This window comes from Oncorhynchus kisutch, linkage group LG11, assembly GCF_002021735.2.
Source record: "Oncorhynchus kisutch isolate 150728-3 linkage group LG11, Okis_V2, whole genome shotgun sequence".
Taxonomy (NCBI): domain Eukaryota; kingdom Metazoa; phylum Chordata; class Actinopteri; order Salmoniformes; family Salmonidae; genus Oncorhynchus; species Oncorhynchus kisutch.
In genome coordinates this window covers 12169429-12190232 of record NC_034184.2, presented here as the reverse complement: position 1 = coordinate 12190232, position 20804 = coordinate 12169429, and the positions used below count along the sequence as shown (strand labels likewise).

The 20804-nt window shown below is 44.6% G+C and overlaps 3 protein-coding genes across 9 annotated transcripts in view; 1 reads left to right on the top strand and 2 right to left on the bottom strand.

The window, feature by feature from the left end:
- Positions 1 to 3937, top strand: part of LOC109898936 (rho GTPase-activating protein 17) — a 43827-nt gene extending 39890 nt beyond the window's left edge. For 4 of the 7 annotated variants that reach the window (XM_031835290.1, XM_031835291.1, XM_031835294.1 and 1 more), the window contains one exon: positions 2275 to 3937. In XM_031835290.1, coding sequence (XP_031691150.1) covers positions 2275 to 2426 — 152 coding nt within the window. In that variant the 3' untranslated portion in view covers positions 2427 to 3937. Of the gene's footprint in view, positions 1 to 465; positions 503 to 2274 lie in introns of all 7 variants that reach the window. The other 3 variants (XM_031835293.1, XM_031835296.1, XM_031835292.1) reach the window with 2 other exon arrangements.
- A 1963-nt stretch (positions 3938 to 5900) lies between these two features.
- LOC109899164 (testis-expressed protein 47) lies at positions 5901 to 7466 on the bottom strand. Its single transcript, XM_031835288.1, has 5 exons — positions 7348 to 7466; positions 7100 to 7175; positions 6893 to 6996; positions 6728 to 6789; positions 5901 to 6644 (listed from the first exon to the last, which is right to left on the bottom strand). Exons 1-5 carry the CDS (start codon positions 7456 to 7458, stop codon positions 6347 to 6349), a joined length of 651 nt encoding a protein of 216 aa, XP_031691148.1. The 5' UTR covers positions 7459 to 7466; the 3' UTR covers positions 5901 to 6346.
- An 83-nt stretch (positions 7467 to 7549) lies between these two features.
- Positions 7550 to 20804, bottom strand: part of LOC109898937 (delphilin) — a 31060-nt gene continuing 17805 nt past the window's right edge. Inside the window, exons 6-19 of the mRNA XM_031835289.1 lie at positions 20310 to 20435; positions 19249 to 19346; positions 18729 to 18906; positions 18050 to 18369; positions 14215 to 15039; positions 13989 to 14076; positions 13377 to 13454; positions 12256 to 12452; positions 11424 to 11579; positions 11077 to 11163; positions 10817 to 10946; positions 10043 to 10161; positions 9596 to 9760; positions 7550 to 9463 (exon numbers count right to left, since the gene is read on the bottom strand). Coding sequence (XP_031691149.1) covers positions 9392 to 9463; positions 9596 to 9760; positions 10043 to 10161; positions 10817 to 10946; positions 11077 to 11163; positions 11424 to 11579; positions 12256 to 12452; positions 13377 to 13454; positions 13989 to 14076; positions 14215 to 15039; positions 18050 to 18369; positions 18729 to 18906; positions 19249 to 19346; positions 20310 to 20435 — 2639 coding nt within the window. The 3' untranslated portion in view covers positions 7550 to 9391. The remainder of the gene's footprint in view (positions 9464 to 9595; positions 9761 to 10042; positions 10162 to 10816; positions 10947 to 11076; positions 11164 to 11423; positions 11580 to 12255; positions 12453 to 13376; positions 13455 to 13988; positions 14077 to 14214; positions 15040 to 18049; positions 18370 to 18728; positions 18907 to 19248; positions 19347 to 20309; positions 20436 to 20804) is intronic.

Below are 20804 nucleotides of genomic sequence, written 5' to 3'. Positions count from 1 at the left end.
TGTTTCATCATGACAATGCCCCTGTGCACAAAGCAAGGTCCTTACAGAAATGGTTTGTGGAAGAACTTGACTGGCCTGCACAGAGCCCTGCCCTCAACCACTTCAAATACCTTTGGGATGAATTGGAAGGCAGACTGCGAGCCAGGCCTAATCTCCCAACATCAGTGCCGACCTCACTAATGCTATTGTGGCTGAATGGAAGTAAGTCCCCGCAGCAATGTTCCAACATCTAGTGGAAATCCTTCCCAGAAGAGTGGAGGCTGTTATAGCAGCAAAGGGGGGGACCAACTCCATATTAATGACCATGATTTTGGAATGAGATGTTCGACGAGCAGGTGTTTATGTACTTTTGGTCATATCACAACAATCCCTTCTTTCAGTTTATAGTATTGGTTCAGTACTTCCTTCTCACTTGTGTATTTTACTCCAGTGTTGCCAGTACATTGACAATGTTTTATCTAAAAGTCCTGTGTCCACAGGTTAAGGAGCATTTATGAAAGAGGTTTGTTAGGACTTGTATTTTGCAGCTGCTGCACGCCATCCGTTTCTGCATTACTCCATTACCACAACATACTTTTAGAAACCTACCACTTGTGCCTGCTTTTCTAATAGATGTTTTATCATCGATCCCATTGGCCATGAACCATCATGATATACCACCTTCATTTTTAAATCATTTAAATGTCAGTAACATTTTGATGTGGGGTTTTCAAAGGACATCTCTAATGGTTTGTCTCTAAATGATGAGAGGATACCAGAAACTGAAAACCGATTTGATTCATGGAATTGGCAGAATATTACCTTTTTTTAAATTTGATTGATTCTGTCAGTATGTCTTTTGCAAACCCTTCAAATGCATTTGTTCTCCATCTGTAAATGTTTTTTTCTTCAATGAATATAAGTCATTGTCATCTTGATTAGAAGACTGAGGTTGAAGCTGTACTATTGTACATAAATAAACATCAACATCAGAATATCATTCTAGCATGATCAGACTATTTAGGGTGGAAGTTCTATGGCCTAGAGCTGGGCCATTTGGACAAAAATACACATTGCCATAAATTGTCTGAATTGATGCGATAGCGATAAATAGAAAGATACTTTTATAACTATTGTGCACCACCTTTTGTGTATTATCCTTTTTAACTACTAATACTAGTTTGATGGTTGTAACCATCAATTGGCCCATTATCAGTCAACCAGATAAGCAAACTTATTTAGTTTCAAACTGAATTTCTCTTTTATTGGCAACTTATCTCAATGAATGATATGAGTAAAACAAAAGCCTGTGAAAACTGATCGGTATGGTCGATTTAGTTTTTAGTTTTCAGTTTATCTTCCCAGCGCTACTATAACCTGTCTTGTCTTGGTGTTTTAGTGTGGCAACCCGACCGCATCAGGTTTTAGTGTTCCGGTATGCATGGGACAGGACTGTGTTTAGAAGTTGCATGCCTTGGATGCATTTGAAGCATGAGGCTCTCTTCAACTCAACAGTTCTGAGCAGAATAGTGATGACAGCAGCAATGTGGTTTTCAATAGAGAAATATCTGCTTTATATTGCTTTATGATGGAATGTGGATAGCATTCGCGTGACTCTGTGGTTCGGCATCCTCTCTGATAGGCTGCCACTTAACTCTACTTGATGATTCACTGCTATTTTCCGATCTTAAAGCCAGTGGAAAATGGTAAACAATGGTAGTAGATTTCAAAGGTTGACGTCACTGTTTGGATGTCAGGTCCTTCAGATTATTTTATTTTTTCTGTAACTTTTTCTGTAACTAGGCAAGTCAGTTAACAACACATTTTTATTTTCAATGACGACCTAGGAACAGTGGGTTAACTGCCTGTTCAGGGGCAGAACAACTGATTTGTCAGCTTGGGGATTTGAACTTGGAACCTTTTGGTTACTAGTCCAACGCTCTAAACACTAGGCTACCTGCCTAGATTGAGGATGTGACAGTCTGTACTGGAGGTTGAATTAGCATTTTGCTTGTCTCTCTTTATGCACGTCAACCATGCTTCCCAAAACGTACTAACATTGAACACATATTTTCAAGTGACTTTTTGATGATTTTAATATCAGCTATTTAGTTTTCCCCTTCAGGAATTTCTATTCATTGACTTCTTAGTACTTTGACCTTGTTAATCCACAATATTTAACTGAAGTCAGATTCAGTGTCTGATTTTCGACAATCACTCAACTACTACAGCTTAAAAGACTTAACTCCTCAGTCAGCTGGAGCAGTAACATTTCACTGTCTCTGTCCTGTCCAGACCCAGCGCTGTCTCTCAAAGGGTTGACCCGAGCCTTCGTCCCGGAGTTTGCTGTGGACCAGCAGCCAGTGACCGCCCCCTCCATGGCCCCCATGGCATCCGTATCTCAGCCCAAAGACTCAGACCTGGACACAGAGAGTACCATCCTATAATGAAGAGGACTGGGCTTGGCTCTCTCTCCCCTCCATCTCCTCTCCAGGTGTGGGTAGAAGTTGACCCTAACCACAGGTCCAGGGTCAGATAGTAGTTTCATCCCCTAATGGATAACTATACGACTAGGTATAGGGAGATTTGGTCCTAGATCTGTGGTTAGTGGTAACTTCTACCGCAGGCTCCCCTCAGCCCTCAGATCACCACACCTCTGCTGCTCTCTGCCAACTCCACCTCCGTGTCCACCACACACTAACTTACCCACCATCATTACCACCTTGGTCCGCTCCACCTCAGCCTTGTTACAGCTACTACTATATACAATCAACACAACCACCTTAGGGGGACTACAGAACAGCCTTGATTAAAACGGTATGTTTTTGCATGGGATGTTGCACCTGAAGGGACTGGTAGTAGTAGTAAGTGGGTTGTTAAGTGGACTGACTGACTTTGATATTGGTGTTTTGTTGTTGATTATGATGATGGCCTTAGAACTGAAGAATACTATTTGTAAATGTAAAGCACAGGAAATGTGGGTAAAAGTAGAACCCCCCCAAAAAAAGAACTGTTGCTGAAAGTGTAGCTTGTGACTGCAGGTTTCCAGTCGTCTCAAACACTTTGACCGTTTTATCCCTGTTTTGTATGAAACCTATCCTTTGCTCTTTGTATTTATTTCCAAAAACGCATTCCCTGTGGCTTAAGTTAAAAATCATGCAGTTTTCTGAATTGTGCCTTACTGGTTCCATAACTTGTTGTAGCAGTGTTAGGTCAATAAACTGTGTATATGCTGAGCCTCTTGGATTGTAGGGGCCTTCCTAACCTTCTGTGTTTACTCTGATGTTTTTGGGGCATTAAAGTGACAGTTCCACTATAAGTGAATGTTGGAAAGGACGGTTTTAAGCGCTTCTACTATAGCTACTTTGTCATCTGTCTGGTGAATCACTTCAACAGTTGATATTGAACCAAGTCTAAACCCCACAAACGTTTGCTTTCCAGTGAGCAGGTTTCTATATGGAAGATCATTCTGCGATCCTTCCCACGGAGCTGGGTTTTACACACAAACTGATGTAACAACCTAGTAGTGAGGTGGTGTTGGATTCACTATACTTTTTTTCTGTGTTGCTTTTCCTTTAATATAATGCAGGGTTGTGCTCCTAGAGAACCTGAATGGTACCAACTAAAGGGCACATTTCTGGACGCTTCAGTTGCCCTGAACACATGTTCAGTAATTGTACTGCTTTTCAGAGACGATCATCATCCCTATAGTCTTACTGAGATCCCCCCCCCTTCTCTCTTTCTCCTTTAACTTGCTGCCTTATCCGTCTGCAGAAAGAGCACCTTGGTTGGAGGCTCTGAAAGACTAACAAGCCATTTAACTAGAAATGTTAAAGCTGCATTTTAAGCTCAGTTTTGTATGCAGACTGTTGAGCTTAAACAAGAAATACATCAAATGGCAAATGAATGCTTGGTTATACTCCCTGTCTGAATAAAATATATGAAGAAAAAGTTTAAATGGTTGTTAGTCATGGCTTGATCACAGACACATACTCATACACACAGATACACAGTAAGAAAATTATTTATTTAGTGTTACTGATGGGAGGACGATTGTCTAGTAGTCATTTCTTCATTCTCCTGCTACCAGTAAAGTCTGCGGTGTGTCGGCCACACGATTTCTAAAATAATATAACATTTATTTTGATGATTTTGATTCCAGACAGGTCTACATTCAATCCGGATCGCGGAAGCCCTGCACTAGTGTGATTTACATTTAAAGGCAATGTTCCTGCATTTGAGGAGACTGCATTTACGGTAAATACTGCATATGTCAGCTCAATCGGCAATTACCGTTAAATTTCAATCGCTCTATAATGCGGATCTAGCCCTAGATAAAACACACAGAAAGCAATTACCGGAATCCATGAGGATGTTGGTAGCCTTGGTGTAGGTTTGTAGGAAGGTGGATGGGGAGTGCAGCACTGCACTCTGACAGAGGTAGATGACTGTATCCTCCTCTAACCGAAGAGCCTGCTCCTGATCTTCCTGGCCTGAACCGCTATCCTATAACACACACACACTGAACAGCTACCCTATAACACACACTGAACAGCTACCCTATAACACACACACTGAACAGCTACCCTATAGATTTGAACATACACTGAACAGCTACCATATAGAACAGCACACAGACACTGAACAGCTACCCTATAACACACGCACACACACTGAACAGCTACCCTATAGATTTGAACATACACTGAACAGCTACCCTATAACACATGCACACACACTGAACAGCTACCCTGTAACACACACACACACTGAACAGCTACCATATAGAACAGCACACAGACACTGAACAGCTACCCTATAACACATGCACACACACTGAACAGCTACCCTGTAACACACACACACACTGAACAGCTACCATATAGAACAGCACACAGACACTGAACAGCTACCCTATAACACATGCACACACTGAACAGCTACCCTATAACACATGCACACACACTGAACAGCTACCCTGTAACATACAAACACACTGAACAGCTACCCTATAGAACAGCACACACACACTGAACAGCTACCCTGTAACACATACACACACACTAAACAGCTACCCTATAGAACAGCACACACACACACTGAACAGCTAGCCTATAGAACAGCGCACACACACACTGAACAGCTAGCCTATAGAACATCACACACACACTGAACAGCTACCCTATAGAACATAACACACACTGAACAGATACCCTATAGAACATCACACACTGAACAGCTAGAACCCTCAAACAACTTGGGACCTCGAAGTCAGTTCTACATTTTTTCATTGTTTGATTGACTGATTTAGACCTGGGACACCAGCCACCCGAGTGGCGCAGTGTTCTAAGTCGTCACTACAGACCCGGGTTCAATCCCAGGCTATGTCACAACCGTCCATGGCCGGGAGTCCCATAGGGTGGCGCACAATTGGCCCAGCGTCGTCCAGGTTAGGGGAGGGTTTGGCCCGGAGGCCTTTACTTGGCTCATCGCGCTCTAGCGACTCCTTGTGGCGGGCTGGGCACCTGCAGGCTGACAACGGTCATCAGTTGAACAGTGTTTTCTCCAACACATTGGTGCAGCTGGCTTCCAGGTTAAGCAGGCGGGTGTTAAGAAACGTGGCTTGGCGGGTTATGTTTCGGAGGATGCATGACTCGACCTTCGCCTCTCTCGACCCCATTGGTGAGTTGCAGTGATTGGACAAGATCGAAAAAGGGAGTAAAATTACAACAACATAGTGTAAGAGTTGAATACCCCTGCTATAGAGCAACATAACACACACTGATCAGCTACCCTATAGAGCAGGGATGGGCAATTCCAGTCCTTGAGGGCCTGATTGGTGTCACAACAACACACCTGACTCCAATCACCTAATCATGATCTTCAGTTTAGAATGCAATTAGATTAATCAGCTGTGTTTGGTAGGGATGGAGAAGAAGTGTGACACCAATCAGGCCCTGGAAGACTGGAGTTGCCCACCCCTGCTGTAGAGCAACATAACACGCACTGAACAGCTACCCTATAGAACAACACACGCACTGAACAGCTACTCTAAAGAACAACACACACGCACTGAACAGCTACCCTATAGAACAACACACACACACACTGAACAGCTACCCTATAGAACAACACATGCACTGAACAGCTACCCTATAGAACAACACACACACTGAACAGCTACTCTAAAGAACAACCCACACACACACACACACTGAACAGCTACCCTATAGAATAACGCACACACACTGAACAGCTACCCTATAGAACAACACACACAGTGAACAAATACTCTATTGAACCACACAAACACCAACAGGCCTGACACTATTCTCATGTGGAGGGCTTTGTATCATATCAAAATACCTTACAAAGGAAAGGATGGATTTGTCTTAAGATTGGCATGTACAGACATGCAACAAAGACGTGGACATTCACCACCAACAGTATTAAGCATCTCTTTTACCCTGTGTTTGAGTAGACACACACACATCTTGTAGATCATGGCCAGGCTGTCTGGGACTAGGGTCTCCACGGGCTGGGTCTGTGGGTTGGGGTCCTGGAGGCTGAGGGGCAGCGTCACGAAGCGGTAACCCCACAACGGGAACATACGTCTCAGCACACAATGAGACACCACCAGGATACGCACCTCCTTCAGTGGGCAGCTGGGCCAAAAACACCCAGTCAAGATATCAGAGCAAAGCAAGGACCATATGTCCCGATGGGGAGGAGTCAGAGGAAATCTTACTTTGGGCTTTTCTCCATGTCATTCAGATCTTCCAGAATCATGTGGAGAACTTCTGAAGAGGACTAAAACCAAATCAATTATTTTAATAATACAAATAGCAATAGGCTATTATAGATGATACACCAACACGTGCAAGCAAGGTAAAATGGTTAATTATCCACATACCTCCATCAAATGAATGATACTTTTGGGATATAATAGCAGTATGCCAGTGACTTTCTCAGTCTGTGTGTTTTTCTGGAATTTCGACAAAAATTGCTCATAGTATTCTGGAATGAAGACAATCACGACAGTGAGTAACTCATTCTCCCGAAATACATTCTGGCTAAGATTTGACCTTTTTTTCCTTCTTTTTATTATTTATTTTTTTACCTGCAATTGCACTCTGTTTATCGTCAGCGTTTAGCTTTCTCGTTGCTACATACACCAGTCTGTGGATAAAACGTTTCTACAAACACAAAAGACAGAAACAAGCTGATGTTAGACGCGCTCACTGCTAAAAACCTTAATTAATTGAAGGGATGCTGATCATGACCCCAAATTTGTACGTTAGCGCGCCATCGCGCGTAATGTTTGGAAACTTCTATCACATAACAATTTCTTCAAGTCTTCAGCCTTACTTTGCAGGTTGTTTTCTGTTTTTCGACATCGGCAAAAAGCGAGTTTTTGTAGGCGTTGAAATACGAATTGACGCTGCCAGGTAGAGATGATGGCAAAGGATTTACTGCCATTTTCCCGTTGCTATGGCAATTGCACCACCACGCGACAAACTTCAGTTAATTTGGTCCAGTCCATGTTCGTCTCTGGCTCCGAAGAAGCTCGTGGGTATCAGGCAGTTTATTTGTCAAGCATTTATGTATTTTTACAGATCCAAAACAAGTACAACTGATCCAGAAGCAACCACATGGCCAACATAAAAAGTCAATACTTTTTGAACTATACAGAGTACTCCATTAATATCAATGAAAACATAGACAAAACACACTTAGGCTATACAAAATGAACATTTAAATACATTAACAAACTTAAATTGATCTAGAGTTATAATAGGTCTACATTTTAGACCCAACTTGTGAGAACACAATCAAAGTAAACAAATCCAGATGTACAATCATTTTAACACAAAACAACACCTATAGACAGCAACATGCAAATGCTTGTCATAAAACTGTACTGCACTTGTGGCAAGATTTAAATATGTAGCAGTCTTTTTTAACATGATGACACATTGCCTGGTACAACAGGTCTGTAAATCAATATGTTTGTATTTTCATGATGGCAGCTCTGACTGAAATGTATATGTGAAAAGGAATTATGGAGGGAAAGTAGAAACGCAATAAATACATTCAAAACAGCTTTAAATGCACACTAGCAAACAGTGAATATTTGTTCTAAAACAAGACTGTTGATACAGGTGAAAGTTATGGCAGTGGAATGGACGGTTCATCAGTAACAACCCCAGTGACCGCAAGAGCCACCTGGACCACTCAATGCTAACATGGATTGATGTCTTTCAGTTAGCAGCTATTCATATATTAGCCCCAGTGGGTTAACCCTCATATTTCACATATGCTCCTCATACTGTAAAACACTTTTAATACACTTAGGAGAGTGGTATTATTTTTGTTGCCCCTGCCCAGAGCAAGTTTTGAAATGTCAAATGTTAGGATGACTGCAATTACATTGGCACCAGAAAGCCTCTAAATATTGTAATAACAATTCACAGTACGTTTGTCATGCCAATGCAATGCTTCAAGGTAGGTTTATACTGCATTCTATCATCACAATCTACGAGGCAGTGATTATGTGTTTCTGTTGTAGGCAGATCAAGTCCATCTGTAAAAATAGCGCTCAGCTCTAAATAAAATTCATATACGTCTGACTATCAGCCATCTAAAATGTCATGGTTATTTACATATACAGGCAACTGCCAAAATAAAGGAAACACTTGAGTAAATGAGGGATACAAAGTATACTGAAAGCAGATGCTTCCACACAGGTGTGGTTCCTGAGTTAATTAAGCAATTAACATCCCATCATGCTTAGGGTCATGTACAAAAATTCCCAGTTGCCCATTATTACGACTACCATGGCTAAAGTGTGTGTGTATGTGTCACTCTCAGTCACCAGATCAAAACTCAATTGAATACTTATGGGAGATTCTGGAGCAGCACCAGAGACAGAGTTTTCCACAACCGTCAACAAAACACCAAAATATGGAATTTCTCATGGAAGAATGGTGTAGTATCCCTCAAAATATAGTTATAACAACTTGTAGAATTTATGCCAAGGTGCATTGAAGCTGTTCTGACTCATGGTGGCCCAACGCCCTATTAAAACACTTTATGTTGGTGTTTCCTTTATTTTGGCAGTACATCTATGCTTTATCTTTACAATTTCATTATACTTTCAATTTAATACAATCCAATATAAAATATATACTCATGTTATCTGAACATATAGAGCTACTTGACCTTCCCAGGAGAAACTCTGGACCCTTTGGATGAGAGTTCTTTTGGTCAGATCACATGGTCAGGAAGAACTCCTGGCCCTACGGCATTCCGCAGTGTTGAAGATCATGTTGTTTGTGTCCCAGTAGTTGTGACTGTTTCTTTGTGTTGTCTTGGCACTTTGGTTGATGAGAGCAGAGGAGCTATCCAGTCTCTACCAGGCCAGGGGAGAGGGCACTCTGGGGCTGCAGGGGTTCTCAGTGGCCTGGGTCTCATTCAGTGCTCTCTGGAAAACAGGACCAATTATCGTACATGAAAACAGAACCAATCATTGTACTTGAGTCACAGACGCATTTGAATGCTGTCAAATTGTGCGGTCAGAGACCTGTGAAGGGCATCACTATGGCTACTGGCTCACCTCAAACTTGGAAGTAAACTCAGCAAAAATGGCGAAGAAGGCCTCAGTGGAGGTGACCTTGCTGTCCTCTCCGAAGTACGAGGCCACCTTAGTGAACTCGTCCATGGCTCTCAGCTGCAGAGAGTCCAGAGACTGAACCGCTGGGTGACTGTTCTCCAGGAAACCCTTTATCTTCAGGGTCAAGGTTCAAACTGTCAACTGTCAGACCATTTGAAGCACAGTGACACATTCTGACTAGTAACATACTGACCAATGGTGTAATTAAATTAAATCACATTTTATTTGCCCATTACACTGAATACAACAGGTGTAGACTTTACTGTGAAATGCTTACTTACGAGCACATTCCCAACATGCAGACTATTACAGTGTAATTACTACTACAGTGTGTTACTGTTCGCGTGAAATGTTGTGTTGTGAAGGGCTTTGTTGTTGATGGAAGGATACACTCATGACGGCAGAGAAGTGATCCTCGGCCGTGGCTGGGATCTTCTGACAGGCTGTCCTGATGTCCTGGATGGTGGAGTGAAGGTCAGCCAGCTCAGCTGTCAGGATACGCTGATTCACTGCAGAGAAATGTCAATAGAAAACCATGCAGTATGACTTGTACAATTTGTACACAGCTACACCGAACAATTTACATTGACCCCTCCCCCCTTGTACACTGCTGCTACTCGCTGTTTGTTTGCTACCTATGCATAGTCACTTCGCCCCCACCTACATGTATGGATTACCTCAACTAGCCTGTACCCCTGCACACTGACTCGGTACCGGTGCCCCCTGTATATAGTCTCATTATTGTTATTCTTATTGTGTTACTTTTAATTTTATCCTTCTTGGTAAATAATTTCTTCTTCTTGAACTGCACTGTAGGTTAAGGGCTTGTAAGTCAGCATTTCACGGTAAAGTCTACACTTGTTGTATTCAACGCATGTGGCAAATAAAGTTGGATTTGATTTGATTTGTATGAGATAAATCCAATGCATAGTGTCAAATGTCAATGCCATTCATTATAAATGTTGTAGTGTTTCAGTCTTATGAGGTAACTGCTGAAAGGGATATCTGAATATCGAAAAGTAACTATCAGGAAACTGATTATCAGGAAACTGATAAGGACATGACTTGTAGTACATATTGTAATGTACTAAATGGAACTAATGCATTCTGCACATGAACCTCAGAGTCCTGCTGATAGACAGAGCCATGTAAAGAGCCATGTACCTTTGGCTGCGAGTGGCACGGTTGTGAGGTCCCTGGCAAAGTTCAACAGTTCTGGGAAGTGTTGGCATAGCGATTTGGCAAGAATGTGGAGGAAGGTGGATTTACCATCCACTGTTTTAGTGGTGCTGAGCTGTAAGAAGGAAGGTGAGATAGAATTTGGCATTAGAAAGAGGTTAACTCCAAGGCAAAGACAACACAAATCCCCAAAAGACAAATGAGGCTAAAGCATAATCAGTTAGAGAATGAACATCCATTCATACCTCAGTGAGAAAGTTGATCTTAAAGCCAGTGGTTTTGTTTGTCTTGGGTTGACCATTGTTCAGGTAATTCCCCATTGCCAGCACAAACTGTAGACAGAAACAGAGATTTAGAAACAGTTTACCGGTAACACAACGCGATCACCACATTATGCATACCTCTGAGTCTGTATCTTATTACCTTATCCTATATGATTTTACACACAATGCATCTTCTTTAATAACCTTAGATTATGACAGCAGAGACACATAAATCATATGAAATAAACAAGAGAGCTGTTTGCCATTTCTCAACCATTAAGCTACTGTATTCCACTCTCAGGGAGTGCGAGTTACAGCAGTTGTATTACCTCGAGGATCTTGGCCAGTTTCTTGCTGCTCCTGAGTTCTATCGAGGCCCTGTAGATCCATTCGTATCCAGCCTTCATCTCCTCTGTCTTCTCCTGCAGGGCTGTCTTAAAATGGAGGCTCCGCAGACGAGTCTTATACTCAGGGACCATCAGCATCTGGGCACACAAAGATTATGAACTCGAAAAATACTGTTACTATTGCTAGTAAAGTAACATGTTACTGTAGTAAACTAGTACTACACTCTTAGAAAAAAAGGTGCAGAACCTAAAACTGTTTGGCTGTCCCCATAGGAGAACCCTTGAAGAACCCTTTTTGGTTCCAGGTATAACCCTTTTGGGTTCTATGTAGAATTCTTTCCACAGAGGGTTCTACATGGAACCCAAAAGGTTCCATGGAACCTCCTATGGGGATAGCCGAATAACCAGTTTGGAAACCTTTTTCTAAGAGTGTATAGTATTCAGGAAAATACTGAAATGTCTTTTTTTAAACATTCTAGCCTCATTCTAGACCAGGATCACCAACTGGTTTTATTTGGTTTTCTGGAACTCTGTTCCCAAAGTATTCCCATCCATAATAGAGGGACACATGATCATATATAAATGTAAGCAAGGTTTGAAATGATCATGTTTTAGTCAAATAATATATCTGTTTATATATTCTTGCGGTTAATTTGCAGTCTACAAATTATTTGTAATTATGTTCCAGCCCCCCAACCAAATTGGTCTGCGGCTGAATCTAGTTGATGATCCCTGGCCTAGAGGGACTGGCTGGGCCAATATGTGGTTCCGACCCACCATTTGGGAAACATTGACACAACAGTGTCTCAGTTACCTGCAGGACAAACTGGTCAGGGTCACTGAGTTTGGCGGAGTTCTGGTCGAAGCATTGGTACTGTTTGACTTCCTGGTCATCGGGGGCGTAGAGCAGCAGCTGCTTGATGTGGGCTGGCTCCAGTCTGTCTGTGCTCATAGTCATCAGCACCTGGCGCAGCTCACCTGGAGACAGCTTTAGGTGGGCGATCAGGATGGCTGGTTAGAGGAGGCGTGGAATAAAGGGATGGAGGAGAGGAGGTTTATTTAAGCAATAAGGCAATATGGCCAAAATACCACGGATAAGGGCTGTTCTTAGACACAACGCAACGTGGAGGTCTATTGGTCAATTGGTCATATAGGACATACCCCAGAGGAGCCTAATCGCTATTATAAACTGGCTAACAATGTAATTAGAGCAGTAAAATAAATGTTTTGTCATACTGTGGTATACGGGTATGATATACCACAGCTGTCAGACAATCAGCATTCAGGGCTTGAACCACCCAGTTTAAAATTGTTTATTTGGACCCCGTTAGCTGTTACATTAGCAACTGATACTCTTTCTGGGGTCCACACAAAACAGTCATATACAATAAAAACAGACTTTAATTGATAAACAACAAGTTTCTGTAGAAATCAGAGCACCTGTATTCAAATCATTGAGATAAAGGTTCCTGGGGGCCAAGGCCAGGGTCATGTTTCAGATCCCTGGGAACCAAGACCAGGGTCATGTTTCAGATCCCTGGGGACCAAGGCCAGGGCCATGGTTCAGATCCCTGGGGACCAAGGCCAGGGTCATGGTTCAGATCCCTGGGGACCAAGGCCAGGGTCATGGTTCAGATCCCTGGGAACCAAGGCCAGGGTCATGGTTCAGATCCCTGGGGACCAAGGCCAGGGTCATGGTTCAGATCTCTAGGTACCAAGGCCAGGGTCATGGTTCAGATCCCTAGGGACCAAGGCCAGGGTCATGGTTCAGATCCCTAGGGATCACGTTTAGTTTGGTACTTTGTTGTTTTTGTTCGGTGTTCATTTAATAAAGTAAAATGTACGCCTACCACGCTGCACCTTGGTCCACTCATTCTAACGATCGTGACAGTCATGGTTCAGATCCCTGGGGACCAAGGCCAGGGTCATACTCACAGGCGTTGTAGGCTTTCTTATGAGACAGAATCTCCACCACGTCTTTCTTTTTAAAGCTCTCGGGCAGGAAGGCTGGCTCTGGAAGAGAGACTGACACATTTAATCACAGTGTAAGGATGCTGATCTCCAGGCACCAGGGTTGGAAACACTAACAGGCACTAAAGGTGGACGGGTAATGAGAGAAGAGAGGGGATGGTAGGTGGTGCTTTATGGAGAATGCATTTGATGAGCAGGTGAATAGACGTGCTTAGTAGACTCCATGGGACAACTTGGTGAGCTGTGAAGGCATAAGAACAACATGGAAAATCAGCAATACACTGACACCATGAAACACAAAACAAGTCATGTTGAATTAATGAAAGCAATGTACTCTTCCACAGCTATGAAACCAAATAATTATATTGTTATATAATTATATGCAGTGTTCCCTGGCAAAAGAGACCTTGGTCTCAATGGGACTCCCTGTTAAATAAAGATACACAATAAGACTATGAGGGTATAAGGACAATATTTAAAAATGTTATCAACAGAACCAGTGATATGAATACATGATATGATATGACTATGAGATGAGATGAGATGTTTGATGAAGAGATCAGAATAAAAACTTACTGGAACTCCGTTGGGTACCAAAGTGCATCTCTAGATCGAGATACTTCACCATGTCACTCAGTTTGTCATAGTCGGGGTCCTCTCCAAGCTAAAGCAGACAAAGTATCTCACCTGTCAATACATTTCTTAACACAACAACAACAAACAGTACTGATTCCAGGTTCAGGGTTAGTACAATAGACTCGACACATGCCTGTCCCCAGATGGTTCCCTCAGAGTTCTCCACCTGCTCCCAGCGCAGTCTCTTCACACTCATGTGGTTGGTGTCCCCAGCACAGGGACTGGAATTGGGCAGTGGAGGCGGGTCGCAGGGGGGCGGCAGTGGTGGAGGGGGTGGTGGGGGGACCTTGTGTTTCTGGAGCTCTGACACTGAGATGGGGGTCTCATAGGTCTGTGAGTGAGGGGGCTGGGGAGGGTGAGGGGCTTTAGGGGGAAGGCTGTGGCTCAGCTGGGGCTGGTAGGGCTGGTGGTGAAGCTGGTGGTGCCTCTGGAGGGCGAGCTGGCTTTGCCTGTTGGGCTGAGGGGAGGGCTGGGGACACAGGATGGGCTGGGTCAGGGGCTGAGGCTGGCTGGCCTGGCGGGGCAGGTTCCTGGGGCGAGAGGGCTGGGGAGAGTAGCGAGGGCCCAGGGGGAGAGTCATCTGAGTAGCCTGGTGGTGGACACAGCCCTGTAGCTCATCACTGGTTGGCAGCACCTTGTGTAGGGACGGCCTGTTGTACATGAAGGCCCGTGGGGGAGGCGGGGGAGGGGGGATGATGGGGTGCTGCGGCTGGAAGGACATGCGCGCCCGGGGGATGTGTTCGGGGGAGAAGTGGGAGAGGACAGGGGTAATGGGGAGGGGGTCGGAGAAGCCGAAGGGTGGCGGGGGTAAGGGGGTGGGCAAGGGCGGGGGTGGCGGGGCGCTCTGCGGGGGTGGGGGGATGGGGATGTGTTCTGACCCGGAGGAGTAGGTGAGGGAGGTGGCCTCATCGTTGCTGCTGATGTCCTCACTGCTGGCACTGCTCAGCTGGCGGGGGAGGTAGCTCACCTCCTGCTCATCCTGGAAACTCATCTGGACACAGCAGATAATCATCAGTCTCACACCTTCTAATCAGACTCACCATGTCATCTGATTTACATCTTGTAACCATTCTTCAGACACACCTTATAATCAACCTTCATTGTACAGCGATAATGCATGTAATAATTTCCTATTCATATGCACTGCTTTTCTTCAGAAACCATGGAAACCATCCCCATAAATATCTGTTCACGCAATAACAACTACATTTACTGTACCGTCTGTATCATGTTAGTAAACATCAGATTTCTTATACTGTACTGTAGATAATTGAATAACTTGTTGGACATGACTGTTTCTGCACTCAATGAATTTGATCTGGTACACTTTAAAAAATGCTGGGCTAAAACCCACCCAGTGCTGGGTAAATAGTGGACAGAACACATGTTGGGTCATATTTGGGTGATCATGTTATTTTCAGTGGGTGTGGCCTATTGGTGGCTTGGCTTGCAGATAGGTATTCTTAGCCACCCGTGATAGTAAATGTTGTTCCTGTTCATCATGTTAAGTTTGTACATTGCAAATATGTCACGATCGTTATAAGGAGTGGACCAAGATGCTGCGTGGTATGTTTCCATACTTTATTTTGGAATAGAAAACTTTAAAGAACAAAACAACAAAACGAACCCTGAAGCTACTATAATGCTCACAGGCAACTATACATAGACAAGATCCCACAAAGCACAATGGGAAAATGGCTACCTAAATATGATCCCCAATCAGAGACAACGATAAACAGCTGCCTCTGATTGGGAACCATACTAGGCCAACATAGAAATATAATTCACCTAGATAACCCACCCTTAAATCATACCCAGACCTATCCAACATAGAGAATAAAAGCTCTGACAGTACCCCCCCCCCACCAAAGGTGCGGACTCCGGCCTCAAAACCTGAGTCAATAGGGGAGGGTCCGGGTGGGCATCTACTGTTCACGAGCTGACATGTCATCGGAGGAACATGTCATCGGAGGAACCGGACAGTGGCTCGTTGCCGGAAGAACCGGACCATGGATCATCGTCAGAGGAACCGGACCGTGAATCATCACCGGATGCTCCAGACAGTCGATCATCGCCGGGGGCTCCTGGCTGTGGATCGTCGCCGGAGGATCCGGACCCTGGATCGTCGCCGGAGGAACCGGACCGTAGATCGTCGTCGGGGACTCCGGACCGTAGATCGTCGTCGGGGACTCCAGACCGTAGATCGTCGCCGGGAACTCCAGACCGTAGATCGTCGCCAGGGACTCCAGACCGTGGTTCATCGCCGGGGACTCCGGACTGTAGATCATTGCCGGAGGCTCCGGACTGTGAACCCTCGTAGGAGGCTCCGGACTAAGAACCCTCGCTGGAGGCTCTGGAACGCAGACTGTCGCTGGAGCCTCCGGACTGCCGATCGTCTCAGGAGGTCCCGGGCCGCGGACAGTCTCAGGAAGTTCCGGACCGTGGGTCATCGCGGTCCACGGTCCGGAACCTCCAGATCCATGGCCGGAGCCTTCCCCTGCGCCGATGCCCAGTCTAAGCACGGCGTCCAGTCCAGCTCCAAGGCCAGAGTCTTCTTCGACGTTGGTGCCAAGTCCAGGCATAGCGTCCTGTCCCGTTCCATGGCGGGAGCTTTCCCCTGCGCCTAGGTCCAGTCCAGGCACAGTGTTCAGCCTGAGTCCATGGCTGGATCCACAGGATGAGCGGGTACTTCGTCCTTCACCAGAGCCACCACCGACACTAGACACCCCCCCACCCCCCCAACCCTACCTTTTTTGTTTCAGGTTTTGCGGTCGGAGTCCGCACATTGGGGGGGGGGGGGGTACTGTCATGTCCTGACCATAGAAAACCTGTATTTTTTTGTTTATATTTTCTGAGGTTCTAGGCTTGATTTTCTATGTTGGTGATTTGTATGATTCCCAATTAGAGGCAGCTGGTTATCGTTGTCTCTAATTGGGGATCATATTTAAGTAGCATTTTTTCCACCTGTGGGTTATGGGATATTGTTTATGTTTAGTTGCCTGTTAGCACAGCATTGTCGTCATGGTTCGTTTATTCTTTATTGTTTTGTAATTGCTTAAGTTTCACTTTATTCTTTAAAAGTATGTGGAACTCTACGTACGCGGCAGTCGCTGCTCTCCACTGACCCAGCCTGACCGAGAGGAGCTGGGACAGACTGACGCCTATGGCCAGTCTCCAGCTCGCTCCTCTCTCAGTCAAGGTAGCACAGGTAACACAGACATACACACACACACACACACTATCGACACGGCAACCACTTGAAGCCAATGGTCCGTCAATTGTAAAGATAACAACAACATTGTCATAAATGTTGTCATTCATACTGACTTCAAGGATGACAAATAATTATTACGAACATCGTGATAAAATTAAAATGTTCCTTCAATAACTTTGCTAATTAGATATTTTAATATAATGTAAAAACATTATTATTTAAATATTATAACGTGGTAACTCTCCCTACATTGGGATATGTTTATAGGCATATCATACTCTTGTGTAAGAGTACAAAAGTCTCAGTGCTCAACCTTAACATGTGATGACAATACTGTACAACACAACATGAACCGGAATGATATTTACTCTCATGGGTGGCCAAAAATAACTATTTGAAAGCCTCGCCCACTAAGCCACACCTCTAGTCTTCAGATCTGACCTGGTGGGTCATGGCTCAATGACCCAGCATCAATGACCCAACTGGCTGTGTCACAATAACCTAACGTGTGTTCTGTCCAATATGTATTTTTTTCTGCTTTTTTTGTGTGTTTAGGCCCACAGTGGCTCTCTCCCCTCCTCATAGTGACTATCTCTTCATGTACTGTCTCCTCATAGTGACTATCTCTTCATATACTGTCTCCGTCTCTCACCTCCTCATAGTGACCATCTCTTCATATACTGTCTCCGTCTCTCACCCCCTCATAGTGACTATCTCTTCATATACTGTCTCCGTCTCTCACCCCCTCATAGTGACTATCTCTTCATATACTGTCTCCGTCTCTCACCTCCTCATAGTCATTCTCTCCAGGGAGGAAGTCTTCCACCAGAGTGACACGGTGTCCTAGCTGTTCGCTCAGAGCGTCCAGGAACTTGTCAGTGTCCCTGCTCCGGGGGGGTCTGGAGAAGGTGAAAAGCTTCCTGCGTCTGGACAGGGGGCTGGTGGGGTCGTCAGAGTTCTGGGGGGATGGAGGCGGGCTCTCCAGGCTCACATAGGGGTTGGAGTCAGCGCTGCCCGGAGAGGGGATGGTTCCCCCTTGGTACAACTCATACAGAGGGTCAGGCAGAGGTTCCTTCCATGTCAGAGACAGACCTGATTTACGGTTCCCTGGGGAGGGGAAAAGAAACGCTCCATTATTTCAAAGATGTCTAACAGAGGACTTTGTGACTAAATAAGTCTCTTTAAACTTTGTGACTAAATAAGTCTCTTTAAACAAAATGGGTTCCATCTTAAATGATCTTATTTGTCATCCTTGAAGTCAGTATGAATGACAACATTTATGACAATGTTGTTGTTATCTTTACAATTGACGGACCATTGGCTTCAAGTGGTTGCCGTGTCGACAGTGTGTGTGTGTGTGTGTGTGTGTGTGTGTGTGTGTGTGTGTGTGTGTGTGTGTGTGTGTGTGTGTGTGTGTGTGTGTGTGTGTGTGTGTGTGTGTGTGTGTGTGTGTATGTCTGTGTTACCTGTGCTACCTTGACTGAGAGAGGAGCGAGCTGGAGACTGGCCATAGGCGTCAGTCTGTCCCAGCTCCTCTCGGTCAGGCTGGGTCAGTGGAGAGCAGCGACTGTGATTCTGTTGCATGGCCTTCACGGCACTCTTCCCTGTGTACACACTCTCCAGTTCCGTGTACACTCCTGACATCTAGGGGTCGTAGGTGTGAGCAGGCCATTAGCACAAAGCACTGGGAACTCTTTATCACAAGGTCTGCTTATAAACACTTTATGAATCATAACTAGATAGTTTGTTAACCATTATTTACCTTGAGTAAAAATCCTAAACAACATGCCTCCTATTTGTCTTGCTTTAAACGTTAACATAACTATATACTAATGTTTTCAGATGGTTCATGAGCAGACGTCCAGATAAAGTGTTTCCAAAAGCACTGGTAAAAGCATCGTTGTAAAAAGCCGGCTCTGGTGTACACACATAACTAGTACTGCTGGCTCTATATGGCTGAGCATTGTGTTGCAGTTTTATACCCACGTGATTTAGGTCAGGGGATTCTGGGAAGGAGGTGCCATCTCCACACTGTCTCTCTCCGGGTGTCCCACTCCCACTCCCTGGTGCAGCCACATGAATCCCTACGTCCACATGAAGGACAGGGACAAGCATTCATGATCATCCTCCTCCTCTCAGGCCCAGAGAGGAGGGGAGACAGCAGGAGACAGCAGGAAGCATCAGAATGTAGTTAACAGCATGGAGAAGCAACAGAGACTGTAGTCCAGTCTGATAACTGTGGTCTGGATCCTAACTTGAGATCTACTGTACGCTACACCCCGTAACTTGAATTTCTGCACAAATCTCCCATTTGCCTCAATGTGTAGTTTGTGCTAAATTCCAAGTCACTGTATACATTTCTCAAGTTAAGATTTGGCCCTATGAGAGTATAGATGGGATAAATGCAATAATAGGCTTGGATATACACTGGGTATACCAAACATTAGGGACACCTTCCTCCCCCTTTGCCCTCAGAGCAGCCTCAATTCATTTGGGTATGACGTTACAAGATGTTGAAAGTGTTCCACGGGAATGCTGGCCCATGTTGACTCCTATGTTTCCCACAGTCGTGTCAAGTTGACTGGATGTCCTTTGGGTGGTGGACCATTCTTGATACACACAGGAAACTGTTGAACGTGAAAACCCCAGCAGCGTTGCCGTTCTTGACACAAACCGGTGCGCCCGGCACATACTACCATAACTCATTCAAAGGCACTTAAATATTTTGTATTGCCCATACGCCTCTGAATGGGCACACATACACAATCCATGTCTCAATTGTCTCAAGGCTTAAAAATCCTTCTTTAACCTGTCTCCTCCCCATCTACACTGATTGCGACATCAATAAGGGATCATAGCTTTCACCTAGATTCACCTGGCCAGTCTATGTCATAGAAAAAGCAGGTGTTCCTAGTGTTCTGTATATTCAGTGTATGCTCTCTGTTAACAGCAGCAGGTGAACCATCAGTCCAGGAGTGAATGGTTGAGAGGAAACCCTTCCAATCAAGGATAAGGACAAATAGTTTTTGAGCTGATCACTTTAGTACCCATTCCCAGGTGTGTTCTGATGATGCAGTCATCAGAGCTCCTCTCCCGTACGGTGCCTCTGTAGGAGGTGCCTGACACACGCACTGAGCTGCTCCTCTTATGGTGCTCCTGTCCTGCACCTGGCTCTGTTGCATACACACACACACACACACACACACACACACACACACACACACACACACACACACACACACACACACACACACACACACACACACACACAGAAAGAGAGAGACTAATTAGAATGAATTAGAATAACAAAAGGAAACATCTCAGAATATCCCAAACACCCACTGAACAATAAACATATCCTCTAGTCGTCAGTTCTTGTCATGGTAATATCTAGCTGTCTTAGCTTTGTCTCTCAAGATGAAAAGCAATCACCCACTTTGGAAGAGAAGACAAACGATTATGCAAATCTAAACCATTGAGAGCATAACCAGACCAAGACCCCACCTCTAACTCAACTCACTCACCCACCCACAACAGACCCA

Bases quoted from the DNA above. Each gene is read 5' to 3' on its own strand.
- LOC109899164 (XM_031835288.1), bottom strand. From the start codon at position 7,458: ATGGCAGTAAATCCTTTGCCATCATCTCTACCTGGCAGCGTCAATTCG. The intron at 6,997-7,099 runs GTAAAAAAATAA...TCTTCATTCCAG, and splicing joins TAAACAGAGTGCAATTGCAG to AATACTATGAGCAATTTTTG. The intron at 6,645-6,727 runs GTAAGATTTCCT...TTTTTGGCCCAG, and splicing joins GACATGGAGAAAAGCCCAAA to CTGCCCACTGAAGGAGGTGC.